Below are 14289 nucleotides of genomic sequence, written 5' to 3' on the forward strand. Positions count from 1 at the left end.
TAGCAATTAAAACATCTATCTCCATTAGCTGTTGCGAAAGAAAACAACATCACCCTCCCTTGTGAGCTGACGCTTGTGGATTTAACGCCACACCGTTGGGAACGCAATTTCCGCCGTGCCGTTGTGCGTAGTTCCCACGAGAATCCAAGAGACTCTTTCTTTTTTTGGGTCCTCATCTTCCCTTCTTCTTTCACTCTGTGGTTGGGCCTTGATCGTTCTGGCTGATTTACTCTGAGGTGTCTCAGTGTCATTAAATCTTAAGAAAGAGACGCTTCAGATGTCCTGTAAGTCTGAAATGGCTTTTTGGATCTTAGCCAGAGTCATATCCTAAATGGGACCTTTTAGCAGATTGATAGAAATCTGCGATAAGGGACCCTAAATTGATAGAGATTGGTCCAGTTTAGTTGTCAGGTCATTGAGCAGTTCTCAGGACTGAAGTGTGACAGAAGTGTGTTTGCCAGGCTTTGCTGTCTGTTCTGAGGACCCAACAACAAAGAGGTCCAAGTTGTGCTGGTTGTGGAAAACTTTATGCGGACTTACATGTACTTGGTCCACAAAAGATTTTCTACTTTGTGGGAAAAAACAGTGTTTAAGGGGCATTTCACCATTTCTGTTGCAAACGAAGAGGAACAGTCAAGGAGACCATCCACAAAAAGCTGGCTCAAAAGAGTTTTCACAGGGCAAGAACAAGATTCATTCTCAGCTACACAAACACAAAGAAATGTCCTCACCAGATGAGATGTATGTAAATTATGATGTTGTGGAAACATGGGTGTGCATTTGAAACAGTAGTGTAACTAAGGTGAAATTTCTGTGGGGGCACTTGGGAGCTGCACTGAATTTTTCAAGGGTGGCACCAAAACAAAATGAAGGGAGGGGCACGGACTTCCTCTGTGGGGCACAAACCACAGCCATGCCCGTGCATTTTCAGGATAGAGACACCATTTGATGCAATTAACAAGGAGCTATCCAGAAGGGGTGAACGATCTCTCTGAAGTCCTGTTGTCAGAGGGATGTTGTCGTTTTGACGTTCCGTTGTCATGCTCATGGTGCTAGTTTTAATATAATGAAAAAATGACAGAGTGTGCAACAGTTGTAGTCTGTTGACATGAATTGACAAGTGTTGAAGACAGCCATCTTTCCTGGACCCTCCAAAATCCATTGTGATTTTGATGGTTTATGCTGGATTAAGCAAGGTATAGCAGAGTGTATATTAACGATACTTGACGTGAGATTTGATGCCCTTTGAAATGTGCAAGGAATAATGCCTTTGAGTATCTGCACAGTGAAGGATTTTAGAAGATTTGAACAAGTCCCCGACATATAAATGTCTGTGCGTAAGGATTAAAGAATCAGTCGTCATCGGATGTGGAAAATAAAGATACAAATCGGACTGCATATATGCGTATTGGATCATCAAAACAGCAAGTATGCTCATGCTCGGATTAGATTGGGATTGCAAGGTGTCACTTTCCCCACATTTTGCCAGTGGGCCCAATCATGAAGGGTGCGACTGCAACCGGCTGCTTCACACTCAAACTTGTTTGCCCGGCGCGACGCGGAGCGTGGCACGTGGAAAACAGGAGCCTGATTAAAAGAAAACAGACCGCTGCGAGCTGCCTGCCTAAAGTAGTCATTGTTGGGTGTTTACCTGTGCCTCGCTGGCCTCTGTTCTCTGGCGCTGCTGGTGGTGAAGGCGCCACTGCGGATCGGCTGTTGTCGGGATGCCCACAGAATCTGAGAAAATGACAGTCAGTGGCTGGTCCGGTAATCTCCATGTATATACTGGCTGTCATGTTGTCATAGGATCATTGCATAGGAGCAAGAGGGCGCTATGCAATTTCACATGAGCAGAGATGAACCAATTGAAGTCTGGGTTAGGCTGCAGTGGAATTACTTGGCTACGGCTCAGAGAAACACATCGTCTTATGGAAGCCACTGGCTGTTTTTCAAGTACTTTGTGTATTATTGCCTGTCATAGCCAACTCAATTAGACACAGCCTAAGTGCTGACTTTCTAGTCTCATCTCACTCATAAACTCCTTGGATGAACAGCTGACCACACTTTGCGGTTGGATTTTCAAAGCAGTTCTGCCTGGGCCATACATCATACATGTAGTGAATGTGCGCACTGGTTCACGTGCATGTATCCTTTCTGTGCAGGAACAAAAGATGCCTTGCTTTCATGTAGCAACCACAGTCCTTTGGGAACCCGTTTGGTGCCCACACAGGCTAACATGCATGTGCCTTTCACGCAGGTCACACTGACTATAATTAGTTTGACACTTTATGCATTATCAAGAATATCGTGAATGTTGCATGGTCATAATGTCATCCCAGTTTTTACTTTGAAAAAGGATTGTGTGTTGCAGTAAACTCTCCCCATCAAGAAACTAAAGTTAAAGAAAAGAAAATTCCAGAATTTCTGCATCAGCATGGAGCAGATATAATTGAATTATTAGATTTTCCTTCCCAAGTTTCACTGTAGCACTCTGTTAAAAGATTGAAACTTGAGGAGGTGCTTGCATGCTGTCGTGCCTACACTTTAGGGTAACACGAGAAGATTGGCACACCTGTGTAAGTTTTCATTCATTTGTCCGATGAAAGAAATCAATATTGCTTGGCATATCCATACCCATGCAGGTCGTGGGAAGTTGGTAACAACCATCTGTGACCCGGGGCTACATCAGTTAGCATTTACATCCGGTGTTAAAAAAGAATGGACATTTTTTTTTGAAGGGGGGGAAGGCTTTGGTTGGGCAAGATTTCCACCTTGTCGGTGTTCAAGGGAAATTTAGATGCACTTTATATGCGATGATTGCAAGCCTCTGGGTCACCATGGGAGATGTTGCTCCGTTAAAATGATTGAGTTTGGGAGGAAACCAGGCACGGCCGGGTCCAGTCCCATGTAACCTTAACTCGGCAGGACACGTCTGGCGCTAAAAGCCAGCACCTCTCTGAATTGATTGGTGGGTGTACTGTTGAGTTATCCACCCACAGATTGCTGGCATGTGGCCTCTTTACAGCAGAGTGGCGTCCCTTGGGAAGTGAAATTTGTACCCTGACTTGGCAAGGATTATCTGCACCTGTACTTCTTTTAAAGCCGTGCCATATTTGTTTTTCTCCTACCCAAAAGTTGGCTTTGAAGAAAGTGCTGTGTAAGGAAAAGAGGAAGAAATCTAGTCACTTCTTGCTCCCTTCCGTAGTGCGAACTGTGATTTTTCTTTGCCAGAAGTACAAATAGCTCCTAGATTGGAAGAAAGCAGTTCGTGAGGAAATCAGGACACGTGCCGGTAATTGAGTCGTTTTCCCTTCAGTGGAATGAACCCTGATTTTACCTCTCACACAGATTGCAAATGTGTAATGACAAATTGTCGCCTCCTTGCTACAGCGTATAGATATGTAAACACTCGGAAACTGCTTCATGAATGATGAGAACGAGGTTTTGCAGCGGCCGAAATCATGAATGTTCTTTTCTCAGTACATCTCAAGGGACTGTGTGTGTGGACGCGGAAGGGGTATGCAACTTCGCAAGCTTGCCTGTTGAGTGGGACCACTTAACCAGGGACCTGCTGTCACGAATTACAGTCATGCAAAACACTTGACCGCGACCGGTTGTCAGGATTGGGTGGCCAGTTGAGATCTCACGAAGTCATCTCAAGAATAATTTTCATCTCACGCAGCAGACATTTCTCCCTCCCTGCCTCCGCTTTCCCCTCAAATCTCCCTCTGACCTCCCTCCCCCACTGCTTACAATCGAAAGCATTTGTAGTAGAAGTTTATCTTTCCATCTCTTGTCTGGCCTGTTGCCCTTTTTTTTATATTTGGTCAGTTGGCCATGCTCTCTTGTCGCCTTGAACATTGTGGACATCAGAGTTTATTACGACAATGTCCATTGGGTTTTTCATTAACCTTCTCTAGAAATGCCAGAAAGTCCTTATTTTGGATTTTGGAACCACTTAAGCATGTTCTAGATTTTCTCCTACATGTATGCTGCATATCTATTGTTAGCAGTATTGCTAGGCTTCTACTAGTCGCAACACTTTTAGAACCAAAATGTATCTGTCAGAGCAAATTATTTTGAACCATTTAATTTTCCAAGAAGTTGATCTTTCAGGTGTTGTACATTTTGGGAATTTCTAAAAAAAAACTGGACTCCTCCCCCCAAATAACCCTGAAAGTATTCAGAATGGGAGGTGGTACATGTAAGTGTACACCCACTTCTCGGTAATATGTTGGTATCAGAGTGGTATCAGTCGGCTGTGTGTACTATTCTCCTGGGAGTTTTTTTTCCTTTTCCCACTCAAGAGCCAGCACCTGTTGAACTGTGGGCGTCGGGTGGGGACATCCACCCACGGGATTCTCACATTTTGGCCTGGTACATGACGCTCTATCCCTTTAGCTATGAAATCCGCACTGGCAAGGACTGTCGGTACTTTCAATCTGGTTCAGTCTTCGTTTCCAGGCTCGCCGTTTGGGAAATGAAATCAAGACAACCAGCCACTGGCAAGTTCCCGATCCTGTGCAATTTTTTTTTTTTTTGGTACATGACTTGTGGTTTACTTGGAAAACATGATTAAATCTGCCATGTGTATGGTTTTCAGAGTGAATACCCTTTCATATACCCAAGGGCCTACCACATGCTGTGAGATACTCTTTATCCCTTTTGTCCAAACTGAAGGATCTTTTGGGTTTGTCCCAAAGAACCCTCTGACCTTTTTCAATCCAAAAGGATTCAGTGAAATTCACACTACGCTTGGGGCTCAGGGTCAGCACTAGCAGACAAATTTTTTTTAAATTGTCCTCTTGCAGGTTTTCTCTGAGCCAGACTGTTGTCACTGCTTGTGCTATGTAGCTCTGGTCACCTGCAGGGGAATTTGTAATGGTTTAAGTCGGGCCTGAGGGCCCCTAGTAGGAGCTCAAGGAATAAATGGGTTCGCGGTAAGAATGAAGTTACAATAAAAAATGTCGTGTAAATCTTGCATGAGGAGTCTGCTTCTGTGATGCCCCAAAGAGTTATGGGAAGTGGCCTTGGTGTCCTGTTGTTTCAAAAATGCCAGATTTTTGGCCAAAAATAATGCCGCAAGTTGGGTCGGTTTGTTGTGAAATAGTACCCCCCCGTAAGCGGTAGGAGGGGAAACATTTGTCCTTTCCTCATCCTTTCTGCATCTGTGCTGGTGCCTTGGTCTTTGCTTAGGTCCTCCTGTGTGCCTTCCATGGGCATTTCAAGAGGAAAATAAATGAAACTTGACAATATGTGTGAAAATACCGTGGAGCTGGCTCCCCTTTCCACAGTTGGTTTGTCAGTTTGCTGCTGCTGATTGCTGTGCCCCCTCCCCCAGGAAAGAGCTCTGACCCTGCCCCCTTTCTGGCAAAGCCCATGCTCCCTTCTCTCTTTCGTGAATGACCGCGTCCAAATTATTTGGCTACAGCTACGAGCTACGTGTGTCTAGAGAAGCCTCAAAACTAACAGCTCCAGGAGTCCACGCGTAGCCAGGTAGATTTGGACACCGTTTGCTCTTGGTCACTGCTCGCGGACAGCATCTATTACCGCAGCACCCTTGTGACCGAAACATAGTTCCTGGTATTGATTCTCTGGGCTGCCCACCCACGCTCGGGCCATTTGAAGTCCAACTACGGCCGAATCAATTTGTGGAAGTGTGGCTTGAATTTCAATTTGACCAAGCTCCGTTCCCCCTAACCACACCGGTAGATATGCCGGCACATTTTTTTTGTATAGGCTGTAATTCGTGCTCTTCTAAGGTATTCGTAATATTCGTAACTTCTGTGTTGTAGTTTTAAATATGAAATAAGATGCATGTGCTGAATATTCCCTAGTTGTGGAGAGGGCTTTATCCAAAGTGATATTAACAACTTGGTTGAACGAGCTAGACAAATGTTACATTGAGTTTATTTATCACACTTAAAAAAACTTGAAAAACACTACTGATTTCACTTGGCAATATTCTGGTTCACCATAACAGTTGTAACAAGAATCTGGTCCTCATTTTACATGGACTGTACATACAAGGTCTCATTTCCAATTTATTAACCGGTCCACAAATCATTTCCTTCGGTGGATATGTACTGTGTAGGCCCATTGTCATATTATTTATGTAGCACTCCAACAGTTTACACAGGGGTGAAAATTTATGGCCCTCTCTTGTTTGAGAGGTTGGCAGTTTGGGAAATCCAATCCCTGAAACCTTTTTGGAGTTGATGAACTGGAATGAGCGAAACAAAACCGGTGTAGAAATTGATATGATTATGTCTTGCGAGTCACAAGCATGAACTGGACATTTTTGGGAGGGTGGGGATGGGTAGAGAATGGGGGGGGAGAATAAGTCAAACAGCCAAGCATTGTCAGGAGTGTTATTAATTGAACGCGGGGAGATGGCCCGTTGAGATTTGCCGCTGTGCACGCTTGATTAGTTACGGCCGAGCTGAAAGAATAATGCGCTGCTGATTTATCACCCGTGATTAATTGAGTGTCGCTGCTAAAATTGCAGCGTGTTGACCAAATCCATCATGGCCCACCACCATTATCAGTGACGTTTAGCATTATCAGGGAAGCAGTTTGGATGGCTTGGATCTTGTACAGGGACACGTTTGTGCGTGCATCATTATTGAGAATATCTTAGGAGCGGATGTCCGGATTTTGGAGGGGGCGGGGGTGTTTTGAAGGCTGTTGAGTGTGTTCACATTCATAAAAGACAAGAGGGCACCTCTGTATGTCAGTGGAACTCACTGGAGGAGGGGCGGGGCATGAAATTAAGAAGGCTGTCTTTGTATTTTAAGAGCTTGCAGGCAGACTTACCCAAAAAGTAAACAGAGCTTTGAACTGCGCTTGGTGGATATCTTAAGAGTAGAAGTTCCTAACCTCAGAATAAATTTTGCTAAAGAAATGCAAGGTATGATGGTCAGACTTTTGGAAACTCTGCAGATAGTTGTGAAAACAGATTGGTCAGCAGAAAAAAACGTTGCTTGCTTCCAAAGGGAGAAACTCCCCACCCACATACACTGCTTTTATGTACTCGTCTATCTGGCTCTTGGTTGTTTTTTAGTTTAGCATGCAAGGGCAGCCCAACTGTCACTGCGTCCAGGTTGTCACTTCATTGAGGGGGCGATGTCTTGTGTTGACAGGAAAGTGGAGACCAGTTTGTGGGGACAGTATCATGAGTCCCCATGACACATCTACACATGTTTCAACACATGTGTTGCCCCCTCAACTATGGGACCAGTACATGTGATCGTTTCGTGAGCCTCCATTGCATTCTTTTGCAAATACAGTTCCATTAACAGGCAGAAAGAGGTCAATTTAAACATCTAGATACATTTTTGTGTCCGTGTTCGACTACAGCAAGCCTTCAACGCGACGGCCGTGGTGCGACACATGCGCAAGTTGGGACTGGGGGAGCTGGCAGCATCAGCCAACAACAACGACGGACAGTCCAAAGACAGGGGCAGCAAAGACACCGACGGCACTGTACCGGGTACCGGGGAGGGCGAGCAGAGGCCAACCTGCAAAGGAGCATCCGAATCAAGCAGATGAGTCATGGCACCGGACGTGCAACTGCTTCCCTCTCCCCCCCAAAAAACCATCTTAATTGTAACTCATTAATTGACGTACCATGCCAAAACCTGGTGGAGTTTTGTGTGTGTGTGCAATTCAAATCGGTCAAGCAGATTTAGTTTGAAATCCTGTGATCAATTAAAACTCCCTTGTATGATCCAATCACAAGACATCAAAGTACCACAGATCAGCCCACCATTGCAGTAGGCTAGCATTTGGCAAGCAACTGTACATCATAGGTTATGAACTAGGCAGTGAAGCTTAGGTTCATGTACAAGAACCGTTCACTCTTTATCAAACAGCAACATGTTTATTACTTTACTTCATATTCCCAAATAAAGTGCAGCGCTGCGGTCTTTGCATATGACAAGGACAGATGTAAGTTGGGTCATGTGTCTCAGTGAGAGAGGACGCAGATGAAGAGTTTTCCACTTGTCCTCATGTAGCAAAATGCAGAAGTAACTGTCTTTGCAGTTGTCGATCAAGTGAATCTGTCATGGTGTAAATATCAAGTGCAATTTTTTTTGCATTCTTTGAATAAAATGTTATCCACATTCTCACCATTTATTCTGGTTTGTTTTAACGCCTTTTAACACCGCTGATTAAAAATAAACCTTGGAAAGTTTTCATCTTGTTCAAGATTCTCACCATTTATTCTGGTTTGTTTTAACGCCTTTTAACACCGCTGATTAAAAATAAACCTTGGAAAGTTTTCATCTTGTTCAAGATTCTGGTTCTGGCATTGTGAGTCATGTGTAATTTGTATACCAACGTAATAGACCCTTTGCATTCAACAGCCATCTTGGAGGTCCTTTTGTTCATTTTATTCAGTAACAGTGAGCGTATGGAAGGTGTCCTTGTGCTGTAACCTCGAGGAACAAAAGCACACACATCTTATAAGATAGCACTGATATAAAGGATTGCATTTGGCAACCCTCTTGAAGATTGTTTTTCATATTTTTTTGTTGTTTTAAACACTGAATGCACATAAGATACATTCATATGAATCTCTGTATTAAAATCTAAAGCACGGGCCTTCAAGATGGCTGCCGCACAATTGGTCTGTATGAACATAGTGAGTTCTTTGTATATATACTCAGCCTTATGATGTACTCTTCCTTCTAACATTCAGCTGCCACTGGTGGATTTAGTATCCAGATCTCTCCCCTGCCCATTGTTTCACCGTTATTGGAAGCCCCCATCTTTTTTGCTTTTGTAGCAGATATTTCATTTTGCGTATTGCTGTGTGGTACGTAGAATTGGGAGCTGGAAGCCAAAAAAGCAGCACAGTTCCTTGTGGAGTGCAATTTTAAAGCAAATTTTAACAGGCAATGATTGCTTCTCCAGAATGGCTTTGGCCGGGGGGAGGTGTTAAGAAAAGGGGGTGTGTTATAGGGATTTCACTACATTTGGACATTTCTCTGCAGATTGTGTGCCGCGTTGCCCACTTCTTCCAGGAATGGTTCACCAGAACCCACAGGCATTGCTTACATTTCCTGGCCGGGATATTGGAAACTACATGTGTACGAACACAGGGGAACCCAGTGCTAAATATGACATGGGGGCAAGTGCGCAGTCACTAAACATGTTTTTGACAGTTTTCAGGCATACACATGTTTAGTTGAGCTGGTGATATCTGAGCACAACTGTTTATTACGCTCACCAAAATGTATGCATTATCTACGTGCTATTCAGCTCTCTGTACATCTGTGTGTACACGTAGATCATGCATAAGAATTTGCTGAGCGTGGGGAACGTTTGTGTCTGGATGTTGCCAGCTCAGTTGGTCGCCAAGTAGTCAGCTAATACAGAAGCCTGACTGGCTACATTTTTTTGGCCCAAAGTGGAAGCTGCCGTCTTTTTGTTAGTAGTGCCGTAGAATCCACCAGTGGGGCCAGCCATTTTGTTAGACAACACTCTGCGTGTATCTTTGAGAGATAAACGGATGAACTCTTTTTTTGTAAATGATAAACTTAAGCTGCAGAAGTAGACTGCTGTAAAGTAAAGTGTGTAGATCGTGCATAAATTCGCAGTGTAGAAATTCACAATTTTGTACCATTAATCATGCTGCGTTGGCATTAATTAACAGGGGTCAATCATCGAAGTGTTTGGTGTATGTGGGTCATTAGGGAATGTTATGCAGTCAAGTTTTGAATATTCTGCTGTATTTATCATTGGAAAGGGAAAAAGTTGGGAACTCCCTGTCCTTAGAAATGCAGGAACTTCATGGTTGAAACTACACTTGACTATAAGTTCGGTGGATAATCGTAAGTTCTGGCTCCACACTGATGTGCTACGGTGTATTGTATTGTAAAATTCAGTTGGTCGAGAACTGCTTCATGGCCTTTAGCAAGAGTTAGCGTGTGACCACCAATTACCTGTAGGTTCTGTATGAAATCATACACAAATGCAAACTCGCGATGTCAAATTATCTGATTCATGGTGTGAAAATGCAAACGTTGAACACGTTCAACTCAAGGTGAATTTTGCTGCAAATGTTAAGTGATGTTAAATTGATTTGCAATCACATTTGCCTGAAGTGTGAACTGGCCTTTGCTCCCGGACCAATAAAAGTATTTGGCAGCAGGATTTCAAAGTGAAATAACGGAATAGAACCCCCCCCCTCAGTACTGTATTGATAATGTATTAAATGGCAAGTGAGAAGGGAGGATTGAATTCAGTGATTTCAGGGCAAAGGATTTTTGTCTTGTTGATGGGATGTCAGCTGCTCTCATTTCTCACTTTCCATGTTCACAGTTGTTCACTTTTCCACCTTTCATTCTCATTGTCAATTGCTGAACTTGGACGTTTTGGCTTTCTTTCCGCATCGGTGTAATTTTGAGCGGATTTCAAACTTCCTCGAATGAAAGCGCATGTAACAAATAGGGTTGGGCTGCATCAATCTCTTGTCAATTTATTTGAGCTTAGATTTTTCATATTATACTGAGCTTGTCTACTGAACTTGCTTAAACCAGTTGAACATAGCCTAAAGATAGAAATGGTCTTACCTGTAGATGTGTGAATCCATCAGTTGAAGGTGAAGAATTCACGTTTGATTCTTTTTGATACACTGTACATACTGAAACATCACTACCTTGACTACATTCAGGAGAGTTTGAAATGACGCTTACAGATTTTTAAGGGTGGCGTTTGCTCTTTACTTGGAATTCAGTTTTTCACATCATACATGGACTGCTTTTTCATAAGTGATCAATAAATGTGTATAAGAATCGAAAGCGTTTGGTTCCAGACGTAAATCAACTGAAGTTGTTCTAGTTCGTGCTTGGTGTGTTATGTGAATGAAACTGAGAATTCATAGAGAATGTCCTCTCCAACCTAGAAGGTTCACCGTTTGTGTTTGGACCCGAGTTTCCAGGTCCTTGCTTTAATGGTGTAACTGCTTTTGAGCGGTACCAAGTCATCTTTGACACCGTATGAAGGTTTGCAGTCATCGTTTGTGATGAGGTACAGTAAGTGAATGTGTGATTCAGTAAATTCGAGACGTTGGATAAAAAACCACTATGTTCAAGTTGATGATGTATGCTTTTTTGGATCGATGGAAAAGCTTTCAGCAGACAGGTACTTCGCCACGGGCAATATGTAATGGTGTGGAAGGCAGGACATTGATTGTCCTTGAAATTTAAGAAATGGGGAGGGAGGGGGAACTGAAAGCGTTTAGTCAGAAATGTTGGCTGGTCAGAATAGTACCAGTAGGGTCCTCAGTCAGGGTCCTCTGTCAGGTGGTGAAGATGAGGTCCCAATATGTCCTCTGTCTTGACTTCAATCTTGCAACACACCTGTTTTTTCTGACTGTCTTTCTGTGTGATAGGGGATGAAACCCTGTGAATTTTGGTTTTGGGGGCATCACAGTACATAATTGAACATTGTCACAACTGCCTGGAGCCTGGGCAGTGGATCCAGGCACTTGGGTGTCCTTGAGCAGGATGGTTGACAAAGATTTTTTCATTCCACCCATATATTAGCACAAACTGGTTGGTCTGGGGGCCAGTCTTATCATTGTCTGATGTTAGCGTAAATCTTTAGTTCCTGCAAAATAGAGTCCTGCTTTCCCAATGGCCAGACTGTGCATTTTTTCCTCTCTGATTTTAGTGCTGCTTTGAAAATTTATCTGTGAACATTCATCAAATATGGCCAGATATCTAAAACTCAGCCTACCAAACAGCACACCCATACTCATTTGTCCAACATTTTTGTTATAAAAAAGCATCTGCAAAGATGTGGCTGAATTAATTTTGTGAATGTGAACACAGGATTCACCGCGCTTTTGATTTTTTTCTCCAGATTTTAAAAATTTTTAGTCTCGTGTTGTGTTTCTTAACTTGATCACCTTCAAGGAAAATCTCTGAATTTCTTAGAGAGCAGGAACTCGTGTATTAAACTTGTAAAATTTCTGTGTATCATAGTGAAAAGATTTAACTGCCTTTTTTGTTGAGCTATGTCTGTATTTTCTTGTGTCTGTTATAAAACTACCTTTGCAGAACAGGCACTACAAACATGTAACCAATGATAAAGGGGTGTATCTAAAGAGTCGTGAGCAATCATGTTTTGTCAGGTGCTGAGAAGAAAAATCAGATTTTATTTAACTGTTTAAAGGGCCTGTGAAGGGACAAGAGTGGATTGTGTATTGATGTTATTTTTTGTTGAGCTGTCTTTCAGAATCTGTAGTAGAAGTTCGGTCTGAAAATGTTGCATTTGGTTGCTGGTCATTAGTTTGCATTGTAATAAGTGTGAATTATCACAGTTGTAAAAAAAGGGAGATTGTAATTTACGGTTACTGTGCACTGTAAGATTTTCACAGGGTGAGATTCTTGAGCGTGGCTATAATGTAGCATAAATAATGTAGAAAGTCTTGATTTTGTTAACGTGAAAAGCTAAAAAAAAATTAATGCAGCTTGCTTGCTTATATTTACAGGCGCCTATCTCAGAGTGATTCTTTTTATCAATACATGTACGTATGAAAAGAATTGAAACATTGACTTGGTTTTTTTTTTAATGCTTTTGAGAATGAAAATGTATGTTTCTGTTGTACAGTTTGATAAAGAAGCGTGCAAGATATGTAAAAAAAGAAATGGTTTACTACAGCAATGAACATCGACCCAACTTGTCCTGTTCTGAACATGTGCTGTTCAAGTGTCAAGTTGGTCAAACTTCACGCAGATTTTAAGTTTATCACAACTCTTAGAAAAACTTTCACACTGGCTGAAAATCTTACACGTACTCGTTGGGTACCTTGCTACCACGTTGGGTTTTCTTTGGGGAGCATCCTTCATGTTCGCATTAGCTATTCAAGTCTCCTTCAATAGAATGACTTGTAGTTCAGTCATATTTTCTCTTCTCTCTGTTCGGGGGGGGGGGAATGTTTAGAGTGGAATGGTTTGAACTGCGAACAGCCGTAGTACACTTGTAAGGTCCGTTCTTTTGACGTTACAGTTGTGTTTCTCCCTCAAGTAGCTGCTAAAACTATGGCTATCAGTACAAAAGTAAACACCAAATCAATACAAGTACTACTAAATGAAACTACAACCCTATTTATAATTAATTGGAACAAATTTGAGGTAAAATCGAAAACCAATCAAAAGGTGATATTTTCTGGAAGTTTTGGCCACCCAAACAAATAGCAGGGAAACTGGGAGTGGTCTATTTATCAGACAAGAAACCAAAAAGTTCAAAATCTCTTTTTTTCTCGTTGTACATCACACTTGTCAAATCTTTCGATATATAATAATCATGAGAAAAATATATATTCAGAAAAAAGCACCTTTTTGTGTAACAATATTGAAATAATTTAGAAGTACTTTAACTGTAGTTAGCAAATTAACATTTAGTAATTTATTTCAGATTGAATTGTTCCCATTTTTAAAAATTTTTCAAACTAAAATTTTAACTTATAGAAAAAGCTAAAGTTCCATAATATGGTTTTCCTGTTGATAGAAAATATGTTACCCTTGAAGTTACAGCTTCTTTCAGTGAAAACTGCCCACAGAATAGGGCTTGGGAGTGCAAGCCGTAACTTCTGTAGCAAAACCAGACAAAAAAGTCAGCAGTGACGGTAACTGAGGGAAGTACGAAATCTAAGTTGACTCTCTCCGCATAGCAGCCATGACTTATAGTTAACTATCGTCACCAATTCGTAGCACATGCAGGTCGTAATTAGAAAGCCCTCGAAATACATTTGGGGTCAATATTGTACATTTTGGAGTGCCTTTTTATAAATGCAAATGGGAGCGTCATCAAAAAGTGTGTGGTTATTGTTACAAAACGGAAATATTTTTTGTTGTTTCCGGATTGTTGATTTTATTCCTTAAAAAAAAAAAAATTCATTATCTGAATTATATATACAGGTATATGTTTGTATATGTGCAGCCTTGTGGAATAGAACAAGATATTGGTACTGTACAGTATAAATGTTTTCGAAATAGAGGTGGTAAATGTATGTGCATTACGAATGTAATTGTTTTTTTTTTCCAAATTTGTGATTTAAACATTTTTTGTATCATGACGTTTACAAATGAAAAGTAGACCATGTAGATGTGAAAACACATTTTCTGTTGCCCAAGATGGAAGGGAAAAAAAAAAGGAAATAAGTTATCTGTGTGTTTCTTGTTGATTTATTTATTTGTTCATTTGTCATACGTTGCTGTGTTTCTTCCGAAGAGTAAAAAATACACAGGTTTTTGTAGAAAGCTGGAAAAATTG

The 14289-nt window shown here is 41.7% G+C and overlaps 1 protein-coding gene across 1 annotated transcript in view; it reads left to right on the forward strand.

Moving 5' to 3' along the window:
* The window catches only part of LOC110974135 (calcium/calmodulin-dependent protein kinase type 1-like), a 91259-nt gene extending 77078 nt beyond the window's left edge, over nucleotides 1-14181 (forward strand). The window contains exon 9 of the mRNA XM_022225517.2: nucleotides 7360-14181. Coding sequence (XP_022081209.1) covers nucleotides 7360-7551 — 192 coding nt within the window. The 3' untranslated portion in view covers nucleotides 7552-14181. The remainder of the gene's footprint in view (nucleotides 1-7359) is intronic.
* Nucleotides 14182-14289: the final 108 nt, after the last annotated feature.

The sequence above is a fragment of the Acanthaster planci genome, linkage group LG04 (genome assembly GCF_054643075.1).
Source record: "Acanthaster planci isolate LZ-2023a linkage group LG04, COTS_SCS, whole genome shotgun sequence".
Taxonomy (NCBI): Eukaryota; Metazoa; Echinodermata; class Asteroidea; order Valvatida; family Acanthasteridae; genus Acanthaster; species Acanthaster planci.